We start from the raw sequence: 20,097 nt of genomic DNA on the forward strand, positions 1-20,097 counted from the left end.
TTTTCAAGTTTAAAGAGGGTAGTTTAACCCTAACCCAAAATATAAGAAAGATTCCTGGGCATGTAAGAAACTTTACTGTAAAGGAGAATCATATCGGACTCCAGTTACTTTTAAATAAGGATATATAAGGAAGGGATTATTTGCATTTGTTAGTAGACCTCTGCTTGCCTTTTTTGTTTTGGTATATCAGATTACTATTTCTACTCATGTAAACATTTATTCTTTCATTATAGTTTAGAAAGCGTAGCAACTCTGTAAACATGTTGTATATGATGACTTTGAACACTTATTGGTCACTTCGTTCATCCAGTAGCAGAAGTGGGGATGGGGTAGATGGGGGATCGTTGTTTTAGCCAACAACAAGTTTCACTTTATTTTAGGTACATAATAATCTGGTGTAAAATTCAAGTTATGATTAATCCAAGCAAGCAAGAGTAGAATTATCTGAACCTCTTATTTTTCCTTTGAGGTAATTTTTTTCAAGTATAAGTCATTTATTTCAGAATCTAAAGGTAAAAGACTATGGTTCATAAATTTAATTACATTCCTAATGATGATACACAAAATTACTCCTTCTGTGGTTTACAATTAGTTTTTGAAACGTTTGAACACTCAACAAACATAAACAAACCAATCAAAATTCAACAATAGTCCCCAAAGTTGTTAAGCCAACGAGTAAGAAAACGTTATAATGAAACTTTGGGGACTCGTGTAATAAACATCCCAATCTCCCCTCCCTCCCTGTATTTTTAAACTAAAACCAGTAATTATAGACCTTACTTTATTCAACCCTGATTCTTTTTCATTCATATTAAAATCTAAATGGGTAGATCGAATAAGAAAGTAATTATAAGAAGAATTTTTAATCTTTCAGCCAAAACTTCAGGGGTAGGGACATTGTAACAGAAGAAATATTTACCCCCATAAATCTTAATAAAAAATATTTGCAGCATATAAACACATTTTGTCTTATTCTTTAAAAATTACATCGTCATTACATTCGTTGAGTGGATATAGAATATATGTGGATATTATGACAGGGGAAAATTGTCGTCAATTTAGGTTGCTAACTCGGACATAATCTATTGGTCAGTTCGTTCATCCAGTAGGATGGTAGGGGATGAAGGAAAGGGGGATTGATATAGTAAGCTACAAGTTTCACTTTATTAGAGTATATGATAATCTGGTGTAGATCCAAGTAATAATAAATCCATTATTATCTGTGAAAACTTGATTATCTATAATACAAAGTAGAACGATGTATGTCTGTTTGTTTGTTTGTCTGTCTGTCTGTTTGTTTGTAGCGAAGGATCTCGCTAACCGCTGAACCGATCGGGTTCTTCTTTACAGGGTAGCTTCTCATAGGTCCCGGGAAGGTTTATAACTATTTTCTTTGGGGGTGGGACACCCCAAACACCCCTAAAAAATGAAAAATAACCCCCCCCCAAAAAAAAAAAAAAATTTTTTTCTTTTGAAACTAAAATTAAAAAAGTGGGATGGACTACCCCCCCACCCCCCCCCCCCCCCAAAAAAAAAAATTTCCCCCCAAACAATTTTTTTTTTACATTCTTATTTTAAATCTAAAATACGAAAATTTGGTTTGATCAAACCTCTTGGGGCCCAAGCCCCTAGAGGCTAGGGGGCGAAGCCGCTAGTTTTATAAAAAAGTAAAACTTGTAGAGAAGCCATGCATGCATCCACAAAGTTTTTACCAAAGTTTGATCTTGAAATCTTTTAACAGCTCAGAGAAAAAAAAAGTTTGTGAACTCACAATTTCTATAATTATTCGTCTGCTTTCAATCTTTATAATAAAGTAACAGGATGTCTGTTCTGTTTGTTTGTACCGAAGAACCTCACAAACTGCAGAATCGATATGGGTCTTCTTTAAAGTAGTGCTTTTTATATGTCCTAGAAATTTTTATAACATTTTTTGGAAAGGAAGAGAAAAAAATTAACCCCCCCCTCACTAATCTAAAAAAGTTAAAATTGGGATTGGGGTTCGATCTCCAATCTTTAAACGCCATTTGTATAAATCGAACCAGTTTAATTTTTAGATAAAGCTTACTAAAATTAAACAATAATTTTATAAATATCATATAATTAGAGAATTTTTATATTTTTGTTGTAGAAAATTTAACAGGTTTTATCATTTAAAGGTTTTATTTTTCAACCTTCAAAAAAATCTTTTACATAATCTGAAAAATTTAAAGAAATTTTCTACTTTAAAAGACAAGTTTTATCCAAGTTCCATTTAAAAGTTTTTTTCCTTTTATGCTTTTGACATATTTTTTACATTTGAAACATTTTTAAGTATTTACTGTACAAATTCGGGGACTCTATAAAATCCTTTTTTAAAGCTTTTGTATAAACTAGGATAAAACCATGCATTGTAAGCGAAGCTCAAAAACCTGTAGATGGAATAACGGAGAAAGTTGGTTAAAGAGCACAAGGAATTTTAAGTTTTTTTTTGTGGGGGGGGGGGAGAGGAAGGGGTAAAATTAAAATGAAATATACCAAAAAAACTGAGAAAATCACGAAACCCTCTTTAAAAAATGAGTATGATCGACAGACAGACGACATAAACTAGAGTAATAGGAATCTGCACTGAATATTTCAGCTGTATTCATTAAATAACAGCCAAGAAATTACATTTATACGTTGTGACGGATATACAAAGTAAATTATAGAGTAGCTTCGCTACTAATAAATACTTTCATTAGTATCGAAGCACTTAAAGTTAATATGTGAAGCGTTATTGACAAATAAAGAGACAACTTATTACATACTAGCGGCTTCGCCCCTAGCCTCTAGGGGCGAAGCCCTATATAGTTATGGGAAGTCAACCCTTCTTAATAGAAATATTAAAAAAAAATATCTTTGTTTAATTACTCTGTGGTAAAATTAAATCCAGGTTGTGCGCTTTATGCACAAAAATTTTGATTTGTACAAATTTAACCCAATTTGTTTGCCGTATACACAAAAATTTTAATTCGTAAAAATTAAACCTAGGTTGTTCGCATACACAAAAATTTAAATTAAAAAAAAATATTTTTATTTTTTTTCGGGGGGGGGGATTCATGGGGGCTTCGCCCCATGTTGCAGTGGGGATTTTTTATTTTTTGGGGGGTTGGGGTGTCCCACCCCCCAAGAAAATAGTTTAAAACCACCAGAGGACCAGTAGGTATATTCCCAGAAGGGTAGAGCCCAATTTGATCAGCAGTTACTGAGATTTTACAAAAAATGTAAAAAAAAAATTTTTAGGGGTTGGGTTTTTTAAATTTTTGGGGGGGTTGGGGGACGGGTGTCCCACCCCCCAAGAAAATAGCCTAAAACCACCACAGGACCAGTAGGTATATTCCCTGAAAAGTGGAATCCGATCGGTTCAGTTGTTACCGAGATCTTAAGGGACAGACAGACAGACGGACAGACGGTCAGACGGACAGACATCAAGCTACTTTGTATTATAGACTAGCGGCTTTGCCCCAAGAGGTGATCAAAAAAAATTGAGGTGAAATTCGTAAAAGGACCAAGGAAATCTTCTGCAAAAAAATAAAGGACCTAGGAAATCTTCTGCAAAAAAAAATAAAGGACCTAGGAAATCTTCTGCAAAAAAAAATAAAGGACCTAGGAAATCTTCTGCAAAAAAAAAAAAAAAAAAAAAAAAAAATAGGGGGGGGATTTTTTTGTTTTTTGGGGGGGTTGGGGGTGTCCCACCCCCCAAGAAAATAGCCTTTAACCACCACAGGACCAGTAGGTATATACCCTGAAGAGTAGAATCCAATCGGTTCAGTGGTTACCGAGATCTTAAGGGACAGACAGACGGACAGACATCAAGCTACTTTGTATTATAGATTATGAGGAGACGTTCATTAGTCATAAGAATCTTCAAATTATCTTTAAACATCTTCTATCTAAATAGCAGAAAAGTCAATCATATTATTGTCATGACTATCATGAACAGAAGAACCATAATAAAAAATGAAAGTATTATTGAAAATATGTTTTAAACAGACAAACAAACATTTCAATACTTTTAATTTAATAGATTTTTCATGACAAAAGATTTTTTTGTGAAATTTTCAGCAGATTGGATACAGCCCCCTTCCCATAGACGTCCAAGGGGGGGGGGGGGGTAATGGGGCGATTAACCCCTCCATTTAAAATTTACCCCTACGCTGGGGGTATTTACCCCCCCCCCAAAATAAAAAAACTCTAATAGAAAATGTTATGCGCGCTTCGAGCGCATTTTTAATACTAAATATTTGATAAAATTTAAATTACCCCCCCAAAAATTTTCCCCGGGGGTAAATTTTTTTTTTGGGGGGGGGGATAAACTAAATTTACCCCTGCCAACAGATTTCAGGGGGGGTAATTACCCCCCCAATCAAATTTTACCCCCGGGGGGGTAAAAAAAAATTTCGGCGGCGCTTCGCGCGCCCTTTTACCCCCCCCCCCCCCCCAAAATACGAATTACCCCCCCCTCCCCCCCCAAAAAAGCTTGGACGTCTATGCCCCCCCCCTCAGGAAATTATCCGTTTTGGGGGTATAACCCCATCCGCAAGTGCACGCCCCTGCTGTCATGTCCCTATGTACTACAAACTTTACAACTTTTTGGGTCCTTTTGGTGCAAATATGCGAGTGTGCTATCACTCCCACAAAAATATTTGCAACTTACATTTATATAACATTAAAGCCTGCTTATAAAATATAGGCTGTAATTTTTGGTTAAATATAATAAAGTAAAAGAATAGATGGGAATTTTCATCAAAAAGAAACAAGGATGACATCATCAAAATATGATAATTGTATTATACAAAATTTGTTGTAAAAAAGTTTTTAAAAACATGTTTTAAATGGACGTAAGGAATCTCTGGTAACGATTATATTGTTGCTACGTTTCCTTAATCGTACCTAACTATTACAGGAATCAACATGCAAAGTTTATAAATTGCTAGGACAATTCTAACAGACCTAAATTAACTAAAAGATGCAACTGTTACACGCATACGGACATGCATACCCTTATTATAGCAAATCTTCGCTGAAAAGAAATGTGTTTGCTTTTTAAACATTTTACTTGCAAGGTAGTTACTTTGGCGAACATTATAAAACACCTTAATTTTCTAACTTTGGTTTTAAACTTACTTTTTAATGTTTACACATTACAGATAATATTACAATATTACACATTAATACAGCTATTTTTTTCTATTTTTGCTTTTATAAGCTTTTTAGAGAAGCTTAGTCAGGTTTTTGCAGAAAGAATCTGTTGATCTAAAAACAGATATTTCAACTGGAATAGTTATTTATCGCATCGTATCATAGACAGCTTTCCGCGGATGTTAAAACTGGTATCAATTTTATGATTCTTATCTTTGTGGAAAATTGAACAATTAACATGATCTACATTAGATTATTAGCTTTCTTATTATTTTCTTTTACTGTTTTTCATATATTAAGTACTGTTTTGAAGAAACACTTTTTTGTAAGTTTTGTCAAGTTTAGTTTAGATGGCCCAAAAGTGATATAAATCATTTTCAAAACTGCACCATATAAATGGATATAGAATATAGGTGGATATTTTGACAAAAGAAAATTTAGGTTGCTACTATGGACATCAATTGTTGTTCATTTCGTTCATCCATTAGGATAGGAGGGAATAGGGGTTATCTTTGTTTTAGCAAGCTACAAGTTTCACTTTACTAGAGTACATGATAACCTGGTGTAAGATCCAAGTAATAATATATCCATGAACACAGATAAATTAAAATTAGCAAGGGCTGAATAATATATGCCAATTAGAAATTCATTTTCAGAGATTTCTTCTGACTTAAAGACGCTACGAGTAGATAAAGTGGTCATAGCTGATATATTAACGATATCATCAATGTCGAATGTTGGTACTTTTTTTACAAAAATACAATTGTCATACAAAAAATGATACTCTAGTCATAATGTCTTGAAGATAGCACTATCATTTTTTGTATGACAATTGCATGAAATATTGAAAGAGACTTAAAAAAACTCTACCAAAAGTCTGTCTTTATATCATTGAAAGGCAAAAAAAGTAAGATACAGGGTAAATGTAATATAAATAAATTAAGCTATGTATTGGATTGGATGTAAAGGGGTGAAATAAAATCCCCCAAAGCTGGGACGGTTACTTTTATTCTAAAAAACCACGGTCTCTCAATATTTGGCTATAAAACTTTTATTAAATCTAGAATGGATTAATCAAACTTTACTTCAAAATTTTTTTCTCTTTATTATATTAAGTTATATTAAGTCTAAGAATTCTGTATATCTTTCTTATATAAAAGTAACCACCGAATGTCTGTCTGTTTGTACCGAAGAATCTCCCTAACTACTGAACCGATATGTTTCTCCTTTACATTATAGCTTCTTAAGGATCTATAAATATACCACCAGTCTCCCAACAGAAATTTCCCCTAGAAAAAATTCTTTTTTTCTATTTTCTTTTTAAATCTATGGCCGACCATGTGATTTTCAACGTTTTAATTTTATGGATGTTGTCATCCTTGTTTTTAGAGCATCTATGAAACTATGTACAATAAAAAAATTGAAGAGAACAAATAAGAAAAAGTATAAAATTCCTGCACGTTTTTTACTCTCTTTTCAAAATGACATTACACTGCAAAATAGGATCCTTATGATAGGCACTAGCGGCTTCGCCCCTAGTCTCTAGGGGCTTTGCCCCAAGAGGTTTGATCAAACCAATTTTTCGTATTTTAATTTTAGTTTTAAAAAGAAATTTTTTCTTCTTTTTTTTTTGGGGGGGGGGGGTATTTTTCATTTTTTGGGGGTTGGGGGTGTCCCACCCCCAAAGAAAATAGTTAAAAAACCTTCCCGGGACCTATGAGAAGCTACCCTGTAAAGGAGAAACCAATCGGTTCAGCGGTTAGCGAGATCCTTTGCTACAAACAAACATCGTTCTACCTTGTATACAAAAATTATTTCCAGTAAATATTCGAAACCGATTTAATATATCCGCTGAATTAGAACCGGTATTCAGCCATACTGAAAAATCAGGTATAGCATCGTATTACAAATAATTTTACACGAATGCTAAAATAGAAATAATAACATTAAAACCAGTTTTGTTACCCCTGGCCATTAGCCCCTTTTTTCAATATCCGCGAAGGGCTGTCTATAATACGATACGATAAATAACTATTTAGAATATACCAAATCCAACGAAGGGCAATTCTCAATAAAAGATTAATTTATTAATTATCAAAGCTAACATTTAAGGAATTTTTTAGGGCCGATAAATAAATTATCGGTGTTATAAAACTTTGGGTACCAGTATAATTTACCATCCCCTCACTCCCTGTATATTTTTCAGTGAAGTAAGCTAGTGCACCAATAGATAATTTCATTTCAGGATAAATTTTATTTATATGTTGCTTGTGTGTGTGTGTGTAGGTGTGTAGATGTTTGTAGGTGTGTGTGTAGGTGTTTGTAGGTGTGTGTTTTGAGTGTGTTGGTTCATCCCTTTATAGAGTTAAAAACATCATATTTTTGTATCAAATAACGCAGCTATGCCTATGTCATCTATGTATCCTTATATAAAAGTAACAGGATGTCTATTTGTGTGCAAAAATCTCCCCGGGAAGGGGGGAACCCGGTATTAGTGTCTTAGAAATTATCTTAGTGACGTAACTAAAAACGAGGGATTAGAGGGGAGGTGGGAAAGGTAACCCCTAAAAAAGAGATGGATAATAGAGGTGATTGATAATTGATAATTGATAAAGAAAATGTAGGAAATAATTTATACTCTCTGTACTTTCTACCATAGATTAATTAATTTGTATTTTCTAGACAAGGATGACAACATCCATAAAAACGAAGCACAAAAATCAGAAGGTAGAACAAACGCACAATAGCTAGAGTGTCAGAACTTAATAAGCAGAATATTAATTTTGAAGTCTAAATGAAATTGCACATAAATTTGTTGCAAAATTGCGTAAATATAGCATACAGTAAAAGGACATACTTCCGTGCAAAATTTGAAATCAATAGTATAATTCTAATATGTCTAATAAATGTTGTCAAAAAAAGGTTGAAAAAAGTCCGCATATTTGATTAAATTTTTCTTAAAATTGCATATTATGTTGATATAAACTATAATATATTATCACTAGCAGTAACATCACTAGAAGCTTTTAGGGTGGTAAGGGGGAAAGTTCATTCTTCCAATTTTCAATTTAAGTTTTAAAACAAAGAAGTAAAATTGCGGAGATGGTACTTTTTTTCTAGGTGTTATTTTTTTTGGAGAGTGGAGAGCCCTCTTCCTAAATAGTTATAAACTTTTCTATACCTATAATAAGCTTCACTGTAAAGAAGAACCCTTTAGGTTCAGCGGTTAACAAGATCCGTTGCTACAGTCAAAAAAAGCTTAGCTTACTAATTTATATAATAGGATATAATAAAGTAACAGGATGTCTGTTTGTCTGTCTCTTTGTTTGTTTGTTTGTCTTTTTCTTTTAAAATCTAGAAAAATAAATTGGTTTATTAAATTGGACTCTCTCCTCCTCAAGTGCCCCAAGAGGCCTCTAAGGCGTAGCCGCTAGTAATAGGATACAGTAACAAAATGCTAATCCTTATATCAAAGTAAAAGAATGTTTGTGTGTGTGTCTATTTATATGGAAGGATCTTCCTAACTAATATGCTTCTCCTTTGCAGGGACATAGGTCATAGGTCATGGGAAGGTTTTTAACTATTTTAGGATAGGGTACCTGCACCCTCACGCGCTTAGAAAAAAAACCACCAACATTTTTTAAATTTTTTTCTTTTAAAACTAAATTGTCCTTTTAAGTATATCTGTCAGACAGACAGACAATAAATATATGGAGCAGATCTGTATAAATATAAGGTATCTTGACTAAAACTTACAGCTGGCTATCTAAAAAAGCAGTCGTGAAAATAACATTTCTCCAACAATAAGGTTTTTTAAGCATGACCGACAGTCAGACAGACAAAGTAATGTATAGAGTAGATGCAGGGGGGGGGGAAGGGGTCATTATTTGAGGGCACCCTCAAATTTTGGAAGTCGTTAAGTAGATGCACATATATCTTGGGTATAGTCCCTTTCATGACAATGCCTCTTAAGGGACGTTTCTTGGTATTTTCACAGTAGATTTTATCCTATTTCTAGCCACTGCGGGGGGGGGGGGGCTCTATCCATGCGGGGCCATTTCCCTAACCCTGCAGGGCAATCACCTAACCTAACCTAAAATAATCCATCAAAAGCTACTGTAAAAAAAAATACATTAAAACACCTCTTAAAAGACCTTTTCACTTAAAATTTCAGTTGTCTTTCTTCAATAGCAGCCAAAAAACACACAAAGCATGTTTTAAATGGACGTACTGACTTTCTGTTAACAATGATAGAGTTGCTTTCTAAATTATACCTAACTGTCATAGGAATCATCATGAAGAGTTTGAAATTGATAGGATAATTCTAACATGTCTTGTTTAATAATCTAAAATCAATTAATAATTTTATCTAATTTCAATTTCAATTTATCTATGAAATAAATGTAAAGCTGTACAGGTTAAGGCTACTATCTGACTCAATACATTTCTTTTTCTCCTCTTTTTAGCAACCGAATGAAAGTAATTCTTTTCAATTCCAGATAATTATAAGAATTGGTAACATTTGCTTAGATATTTATTTTATAAAAACATAGCAAAAAAAATAATAACCGTATTATAATACAGGTATTAAATATTTATATACAAACAATAAAATTGAATATGAATAAAAATTAAGGATAGATCAATCAAATAATAATTATGTACAGTGTCAAAGGACTAAACAATCTTGTGAGAGGTAATATAACTTATGCATTTTAAAAAGATATTTGTTAAATAGACTGATTATTTAAAGACATATTTGTTAAATATGTTGCTCTACTGGATATCATTACCCTTGTTAGAATGTACCATTCATAAAGAAGGTTATTTTTTAATGGCAAAACTGTTTAAGCTAGCTTTTTAACAATTACGTTCAAATTCCGTTAAATTTATTGATATAAATAATCTAATAATTGATTGTTTTGTTTTTATTCGTAATTGTCTTTTTTATATATACATTATTATGCTTAATTAAAAATTTCTGATAAACATCTCATTATATTTAAAGAAAAATTAGCTGTCTCTAAATTTAATATAGAAATAAAATTATTATGGAAAATCAATTGATTTTTCATGGTAACAGCTGTATAAGTTATAAAATACAGACGAATTTATTGATGTAATCTTGAAAAGATAGCTTTAATTTAAAATGATAAATATGCGTTATTTTTACCAAAAACTAGACAAAACCCTTTTTTGTTGTTGTTGATAGCAATATCTTATTTCTTTACTCTCGTTTATATATAGTTTTAACCTAATATCTTTTGATTTAATTGTTATTGGTTTGAAATTTTGACTAAAAAGCTGGCTTAAAAAATAGCTCATATGTGATAAAATATATAGCATTTTGCGCTAACTTTTGAAGGGTTTATACAATAAGTATAATTATAAAAGCAAATATTTGAAAATTATTTAAAATCATTCAATGTTTAATGTAAGATTAAGCCAATTATTAATCACGAAATTACATATAGGTTTTTTATTATTTTGCTAAATAATCTATAAAATATTTACACATTGTAAGTCAACTCTTGAGTTATGTAAGAAATACAATACCAGCTGATAGATCTTATTTCAATTTTGAAAGATAATTTTATAAAAAAAAATAAAAAAAAGTTGATTTTGTTTTTTAAAAGTGAGCAAAAATAATGTAGAATTTTTAGAAATATTTTTAATATTTTTTAAAAGCACAAAAAATCTTGATTTCAGGCCTATATTAACAATTCTTAAAAATCCTAGTAGTATCGACACATCCTATTTTTTTTACGTCACTAAGATAATTTCTAAGACACTAATACTGGGTTCGGAAGGGGGGGGGGTGATTTCCTCCCATTAAGTTCACCTAGAAGCCTCTAGGGACGTAGCCGCTAGTCCAATAATAAGGAACTCGAAAAATGCTAGTATGTACATTGTAAAATTTTTATGCAATTTTCTAACCTCCCCCGTCCTCCCCTAGAAGGTAGGGGTGAAGTAATTAGTATAAACTGTTTTCTTTTTCTACTAATGAAATATCTCTCTATACTTTAAATCATTAAACCATATTATAAGAAATTACTGGCGAATTTTTATCATTCCCAATAAATTTTAAATAATTTTGAAATAATATGGCAGGAGAGTTGCACTTCTTACATGTGTAGTTATGCAGGTATCTAAAGGAATAAGACAATGGACAATAAATCTATGTAAATCCCCATGATGTTAAATAAAATAATCCCCTTATAATAAACTAGCGGCTATGCCCCTAGAAACCTCTAGGGGCACTTAAGGTAGAAGGGGGAAAAGTCGACCTCATCCCATTTTAAATTTGAGTTTCAAAAATTAAAAAAATATATTTTGGGGGAGAAGGGGGGAGAAGACACCCTCCCTAAAAATAGTTTAGAACCTTTCCAGGACCTATAAAAAGTTTTACTGTAAAGGAGAACATTATCTGTTCAGCGGTTAGCGAGATCCTTAGGGACAGACAAAAAACGGTTACTACTTTATATAATAGGATTATCGACCAACTATTCAAATTTTAAATAAAGGTATTAAAAGTTATTGAACCAACGAACGAGATGTCATGGTAATAAAACTTTGGGTATCAGTGAAATTAACAGTCCCTACCCCCTGTTTTTTTTACCTGCAACCTTCAAAGACGTGCTAAGAATAAAATCATCTTGGCAATTCAATAGCATCTGGTAAGTGAACCACAAATACAAATGTATTGATTACATCAGGTTAGGTTAGATTGAGTTAAGAACCCTACAGGTGACTAGAATCAAGATTTTTTAGAAGTTAAGCAAGCAAAGGGGTTTGTTGGTTATACCAGCTTATTTTTTAAAAAACCTGTCATACGAATCAAAGTAGCGGAATGTCTGTATGTATGTCATGTAAATTTAGGGAAGTTTTTTACATTTGTACAGGGAAGGTTTTAGAATTTAGAATAAAGAGGGGTACGATATTCCCCATTGAACATATGGCTCAAATAAAAAAAATACCATCCGCCTCTCAGGACTAAGAGCTAGGGGAGAAGCTTTATAATTTACTAGCGGATACGCCCCTAGAGGCCTCTAGGGGCAAATGAGAAGGGGAGAGTCGGATTTGATAACCCAGTTTATTATTTAAGATTTGAAAAGAAAAAGTAAAAAAAAAAATTTGGGGGGGGGAGAAGAAATTTTTTGGGGGGGGGGAGTGCTCCCCCCCCGTATTTTTTTTTAGTTAAAAAAAATTTACAAAAAATATTTTTTGGGGACGGGGGAATTTTTTTCTAGGGGCGATTTCTCTCGGGAGGGTGGTGGTACCCTCCCCAAAAATAATTATAAACCTTCCCGGGACCTATGAGAAGCTACCCTGTTAAGGAGAACCCGATCGGTTCAGCAGTTAGCAAGATCGTTCGGTACAAACACACAGACACAAAAACACACAAACAGACATCCTTTTACTTTAGTACAAGGATAGTTATTTATCACATCTTATTATAAATAGCTTTCTACAGAGAGTAAATTTAAATATTATAAGATTAATTCCAGTTTTGTTATCCCCAAGAGGCCAAAGGCCCTGACTAATAAAAGTAGGATCTGTATTTTGATTTTCACATTAGTTTTGGTAGAAAATTGTCTTTTGTACGATGCTATACATGATTTTCAGTATGGCTGAGAACCGGTTCTTATCCTGTGTATATTAATCGGTTTCGAAGCCATAATAGCAAAATTAGGTATTCCTATCTTCTAAATCGGCAAGAATCATAAAGTTTTCATAATAGCTACTACACTACCTTAGAACTTTTAATTGTTAAATACCTTTTTCTGGAAGTCCTGTTGCCTGGCCGCAGAATCCAGGGATGAATTATTAGAATTATTGTCTTCCATTGAATCCTCACTGTTATACCTGGATAAATAGATTGAATAATTAACTGGTAAACAAGGATGACAACATCCATAAGTAGCAAAGTACAAAGAATCATGAAATTGACAAAAGAACAAAGTGAGTTATAGAACACAAAGTGAGAACAAAAAAATAAGAGAAAGAATAGGTAAAAACTCAAAGAAAATCACGAAACCTTTAAAGACTAAGGTTTATGTGTTTTCAAGCATGACTGAGAGACAGACGGACAGACAAACAAAATAATGAATAGATTAGGTGCAAATATGTCGTATGAATCTTCACTAAAAATTTCAGCATCCGAAAAAAATCATATTTCCCCAAAAGATTTACGAACTTACTTACTAACGGACAGACAAGGTTATTTGTAGAGTATCTTCTCTACTAATAAATAAACTAAAACATGTACAGTATTACTAATGGGTGTTGATTACAGTAAGGTATTAAACATACCTTAATCCTCACCCCCTTTTCAAAATTTTCAAAAAAGTAAATGCCAGTAAATGCTAATCAAAACGGGCCCCTAATGTTCTAATAACAAAATCACCTACATTATCATTTAATTTGTAATAGTGGCTGCGCCCAAAGCATCTTGGGGACTCTGTATTTAAAATGGTAGTTAAGAATACGGTACAAAATAGCATAAAACTATCCCAACACTAAAATCTAAACGTGTAATAGCCTAAACCAGCCAAGGACCTATGTGAAGCTTTATAGATAAAGGAGAACTTAATCAAATGAGTAGTTATTTTAAAAGTCATTTGAATGTACAAGTAATGCCTACCTATCTTTGCCAGAACTACTGTCGAGTCTTTCAGCGTAGCTGCCTATTTTTACATCAGTCCCAGACCTAAAATAAATAAAACATTTGCTAGCATTATAGTACAGAAACAAACATTTTGAAGACCATTATTTTAGATATCCCAAGGGCTCAGTAAATTTGTCATAAATATATTTGGCAAAAATACATTTGTCATAAAGGTACTCTTGTCATAAAAGGTACACTTGTCATAAATACATTTGTCAGTATAAAACTTCGTACCTTTATGACAAAAGTACCTTAATGACAAATGTTTTTATGACAAGTGTGCTTTTATGACAAATGTTTTATGACAAGTTTGCTTTTATGACAAATGTATTTATTAACAAAAATTTCTGATCTGTCCCCAGAGCCATAAAATGACGAGAAAGTAATGAAATTTGTGGAAAAGTGAAAACTAGATGCCCTTTTATTCAAAAAGGCATAAAAATTAAATAGAATGAATTGAAACCTGAACCACCCCCCCACCTCTTGTTTTGAATCATAATATGTCAATGGTTTAAGAATATATGTGGATATTATGGGAAAAATTGTCGTCAATTTAGGTTGAAAACATGGACATAATGTTTTGGTCTGAAATAATATTAGGTATTATTACCTATCAAATAATTTTTCAAAAACTGTAAGCTTATTAGAAAGTTTTAGGCCATATTTTAGACTCCTATCAAAACAATGATAAAACGAGTAAATAAATGTGTTTAGCTACATTACAATAAAGCCAAAAGCTTTATTTCTATTTTGATTAAGTTAACAATTGATAGAAATTTTTATTATTTTATTATTTTGCGTCTAACCAAACAAGAGTGGTTTAATTCATACTTTAATGAATAATAAAAAAATATGTAAATGGTCAAGAAAATCAAAATCAAACTATCTATAATACAAAGTAGTACGATGTTTGTTTGTCTGTCTGTTTGTTTGTAGCGAAGGATCTCGCTAACCGCTAAACCGATCGGGTTCTCCTTTACAGGGTAGCTTCTCATAAATTTTAAATTTTTCTTTTAAATATAAAATACGAAAAATTGGTTTGTTCAAACCTCTTGGGGCAAAGCCCCTAGAGGCTATGGGCGAAGCCGCTAGTTAGAGTTAAAGCACTAGAATAAGAACAGAGAGAGGGGACAATGAGCTGTTTAATAAATTAGCCTCCAAAGTTTTATAATTATGTTTTCCTATTGATTGGCTTCACAAATTTGGAGACTGGCTTTTAATAAGTTGACTGTTCAACCGTTCCAACCAGTAATTTTAATCTACAGACGGGGCATTTTTGTGTGTCATTATTGGAAATGTACATCAATTTATCGGCTATTGTATTATCCCTTTAGATCCCTGAGAATAAGTTTAAGAATAATTATTTATCGAATCTTATTATAGACAGCTTTCCGTGGATATTAAAATAAAAAACGCTTAGGATTGAAACCAGTTTTATGGATTCTACATTGTCAGTAATACTGTGCTAAACATGAATTTTCATTTGATACTAGAAAATACTAACATAATGACGTATAGAATGGAAAATAAAACTTGGTTAAGGAGTAGCTTCGCTACCAAATTCAAAATTAACAAGCTTAACCACAAAACATGTTCTTGATCAAATTTTAAATAAAGAAAATACAGCACAGCTTCTCAGGGATCTAATGGCCGATAAATTGATTAACACCCCAATGATAATACACAAAATTATCTATTCTGTAGATTACAATTAGTGGTTGAAACGTTTGGACACTCAACTTAATGGACCAACCAATCAAAGGCAATAAAAGTCCCCAAAGTTGTCAAGCCAATGAATAAAAAAAACTTTGGTGACTAGGGTAATAAACAGTTCAATGTCTCCTCCCTCCCCGACAACTTCTGTATAAATATGTGTTGATATTAAAAGGGATAAGACAATGGACGATAAATTGATATACATACATCCCTAATTTGCCATCCCTTAGATTGGCGTTATCCTCTTCAAATTTTGAAAATTTGAATACCCCCCCCCCCCCGACAGAGAACAACTATTTTAGGTTAGGTTAGGTTATAGGCTAGGGAGCCAAGGCAGGCAAGGTGGCCGAGCGCTGCGGCCAGAGTTCATAGTTCCTTAGAAAATAATAAAATCTCAATCCCTCTACTCAAATTAAACAAAAATTCCAGAGGGCTAGGATGAATAATAAAACTCTAAATATGTTTTTTTTACGCTACTTTAGTACCTTATTTACATTATTGTTCTTGTTTTTCTGATATAAAAAATAGTAAAAAAAAAACGTAAATCCTATTTTATAAAGTAGTAAGATTTGTTTGTCTAAAGCTTAAGATCTCAATAACTACTAAGTCGATTAAATTCTCTAAGCTTCACGTAGGTCCTGTGATGGATTTAGGCTATTATATTTTCAGATTTATATATTGGGATGGTTTAAAGCTATTTTTCTAGCCGCTCTGTCTCTTTAAATATAGATCCTCTAAATGCTAGGAGCGTGGCCATTAGTATATTAAATAAATCTAATATTAGTTTTGATTGATTTTAATTTTGAAACATTTGCGTAAAATCAATATTCCCCCCCCCCCCCCCTATCCCATAACAATCGGGTTGCTTAAAAGGGAAAGTTGTGACGTCAAGGGAAAGCAATGTAAGAATTTTTGACATGGACTAACGTAAAATGTTTTCAATTAATTAACCGCTATTAACGGCCTACATAAAGAACTACTATTATATAGAGTAAGCTGCGTTACTACATAATTAATGTAAGTAAGAACAACTATATCCATAAGTAGCACAGCAATAACAAGTGTACAGAAAATGCGCCATTTTTGCTATAAATCAATTATATATCGCGTTTCAAAATTGATCAATAAAAATACTCCTTTTATTTAGATTTTTATTATAATTTTAATATACTAACATCACTTTGAAAGAAAAATTAATATTATTTATTTGAAAAACTTATTTGATCCACTATTATAATGCAAATATTGATGTATTATAGCAATATCTAGCGGGGGAATATTGAACTACGTATAATACAATTTTGGAGGCTGTCTCAAACTTTGCTGAACAATTCTATATTTTCTACTCATACTAGCCTATTGAAGTGTCTGTTTGTTAGTTGATCTATCTGTCTATCTATTTTATAAGGTATGTCTATCTGTCTCGGAAGGATTTTCAATCTAAATGTCTTATCAGTCTGTCAGTCGATTTATATATCACCTTGGTACTACATAGCTGTCCTAGTAATAGGTAGTGTGTCTGTCTGTCCTCACCTTGGTTCTACATAGCTGCCCTAGTAATAGGTAGTGTGTCTGTCTGTCTGTCCTCACCTTGGTACTACATAGCTGTCCTAGTAATAGGTAGTGTGTCTGTCTGTCCTCACCTTGGTTCTACATAGCTGTCCTAGTAATAGGTAGTGTGTCTGTCTGTCTGTCCTCACCTTGGTTCTACATAGCTGCCCTAGTAATAGGTTACATAGTTTGTCTGTCTATCTGTCCTCACCTTAGTTCTACATAGCTACCCTAGTAATAGGTAGTGTGTCTGTCTGTCTGTCCTCACCTTGGTTCTACATAGCAGCCATAGTAATAGGTAGTGTGTTTGTCTGTCTGTCTGTCCTCACCTTGGTTCTACATAGCTCGCTAGTAATAAGGGGGGGGGGCGTAATGACATAAGCTCTTAAACCGTGAGCAAAATGGTCTAAATATTGAGCTAGACCCTTCAAACTTGGTATATAAGCCTAGTCCTATAGGTATTACATCTAAATGGCAAAAAAATCCAAAAATTTTTATTTTTAGGTTAGGTTAGGTAAGAAAAACCCTGCGGAAATGGGGTTTTTAGGCTTTTTTGGTCTATTTTGATGTGGAAACTTGCCTTAAATTGTTTTTTTTCTTAGGTTTTAACTTAAATACACTGTATCTATTCATATGGACATTATTTAAGATGATTCAGCAAGTCGGGGACCGACCCCAGGGGGCTAGGTGGGTGGCCCGCAGGGGTTAAGTTCATTTTTCCCAATATATTTGTTGTGATACATCAAATTATAGGTTTTTTAGGTCAAGGAACTCAAATTCAGAGCTAAAATAAGCATTAGACTAATCTGAAGCTAGCCCCAGCGGGCTAGGTTGGTGGCCCGCAGGGGTTAAGTGCATTTTTTCTAATATATATCTTGTTATATATCAAACTATAGGTTTTTTAGGTCAAGAAACTCAAATTCTGAGCGAAAATTAGCATTAGACTGACTTGAAGCTAACCCCCCCGGGCTAGGTTGGTTTTCTGCAGGGCTTAAGAGCATTTACCTAACCTAACCTAGAAACTTACTTATATTTTCACAGGTTTTTTTCTTGAATAAACTGTGTCTATTAATGAGGACTTTATTTAAGATGATCCAGCAAGTTGGGGACCGACCCCAGCGGGCTAGGTGGGTGGCCCGCAGGGGTTAAGTGCATTTTCCCCAATATATATGATGTGATACATCAAATTATAAGTTTTTTAGGTCAGTTAATTCAAATTCAGAGCTAGAATTAGCATAAGACTAATCTGAAACTAGCCCCAGCGGGCTAGGTTGGTGGCCCACAGAAGTTAAATGCATTATTTCCAATATAGATCTTGTTATATATCAAAATAAAGGTTTTTAAGGTCAAGAAACTCAAATTCAGAGCTAAAATTGGCATATGACTTACCTAAAGCTTACCCCTGCGGGCTAGGTAGATTTTCCACAGGGCTTATGTGCATTTTACCTAACCTAACCTAGAAACTTACTTATTCTTTTTTGTTTTTTTCTTGAATAAACTGTGTCTATTAATGAGGACATTATTTTAGATAATCTAGCAAGTTGGGGACCGACCCCAGCGGGCTAGGTGGGTGGCCCACAGGGGTGTAGTGCATTTTTTCTAAAGTGTGTGTTGTCATACATCAAATTGTAGGTTTTTTATGTCAAGAAACTCAAATTCAGAGCTATTTTAAGCATTAGACTGACCTAAGGCTAACCCCCGCGTATTAGGTGGGTGGCCTGCAGGGGTAAATTTTCCAAATTATGTGTTGTTATACATCAAACTATAGGTTTTTAAAGTCAATTAGAAGCTAAAAAAACACAATAGCAACCTGATGCTAGTTTTTTCGTGGTATGTGGTATACATTAAATTAAAAAATTGTATCCTATTAGCATATTAAATTCTTCCACCGCTAACATTGTACTATCAAAATTTAAATTCTTTCAAATATATGCCATATAAATGTAGTTTAACCAATCAACCAGGAAAAAATATGCAGTTCACTAAATTAAGTTCAAATGCATTTTGTGAAACTACCCCTTTGAATTTTTGGATCTAAAAAACCTATAATTTTATGTATGACAACTAAAAATGCACTTAACCCCTGCGGGCCACACACCTAGCCTGCTGGGGTCTTAAATCTTAAATAATGTTCTAATAAATAGACACAGTTTATTCCAGAAAAAAACCATAAAAAAACAAGCAAGGTTCTAGGTTAGGTTAGGTAAAATGCACTTAAGACTTGCAGCCAACCCACCTAGCCCGCTGGGGCTAGCTTCAGATTAGTCTGATGCTTTTATTAGCTGTAAATTTGAGCTTCTTGACCTTAAAAACCTATAGTTGGATGTATGACAACACATACTTTTTTAAAAATGCATTTAACCCCTGAGGGACACCCACCTAGCCCACTGAGGTCGGTCTTCGACTTGCTGGATCATCTGAAATAAGGTCCTCATGAATGGACAGTTTATTTGAAGAAAAAAATATTAAACGTAAGTTTCTAGGTTAGGTTAGGTAAAATGCACTTAAGCCCTGTGGGCTACCTATCTAGCCCGCTGGGGTTAGCTTCAGATTAGTCTAATGCTTATTTCAGCTCTGAATTTGAGTTCTTTGACCTAAAAAACCTACAATTGGATTTATCACAACATATATATTGGGGAAAATGCACTTAACCCCTGCGGGCCACCCACCTAGCCCGCTGGGGTCGGTCCCCGACTTGCTGGATCATCTTAAATAAAGTCTTCATTAATAGACACAGTTTATTCATAAGGTCCTCATGAATGGACAGTTTATTCTAGAAAAAAAAACCCTAAAAAAAATAATAAATGTAAGTTTCTAGGTTAGCTTAGGTAAAATGCACTTAAGCCCTGTGGGCAACCCAGCTAGCCCGCTGGGGTTAGCTTCAGATTATTCTAATGCCTATTTTAGCTCTGAATTTGAGTTCTTTGACCTAAAAAACATATCATTTGATGTATCACATCATATATATTGGGGAAAATGCACTTAACCCCTGCGGGCCACCC

General features: G+C 33.3%; 2 protein-coding genes across 3 annotated transcripts in view; both read right to left on the bottom strand.

The window, feature by feature from the left end:
- Positions 1–20,097, bottom strand: part of LOC145319655 (uncharacterized) — a 265,819-nt gene that overhangs the window by 124,258 nt on the left and 121,464 nt on the right. The window lies entirely within an intron of this gene.
- The window catches only part of LOC145319652 (uncharacterized), a 205,592-nt gene that overhangs the window by 52,275 nt on the left and 133,220 nt on the right, over positions 1–20,097 (bottom strand). Inside the window, exons 4-5 of the mRNA XM_080161921.1 lie at positions 13,805–13,870; positions 12,939–13,026 (exon numbers count right to left, since the gene is read on the bottom strand). Coding sequence (XP_080018047.1) covers positions 12,939–13,026; positions 13,805–13,870 — 154 coding nt within the window. The remainder of the gene's footprint in view (positions 1–12,938; positions 13,027–13,804; positions 13,871–20,097) is intronic.

Source organism: Acartia tonsa, chromosome 5, assembly GCF_053477335.1.
Source record: "Acartia tonsa isolate MP-2025a chromosome 5, ASM5347733v1, whole genome shotgun sequence".
In the NCBI taxonomy this organism is placed as follows: Eukaryota; Metazoa; Arthropoda; class Copepoda; order Calanoida; family Acartiidae; genus Acartia; species Acartia tonsa.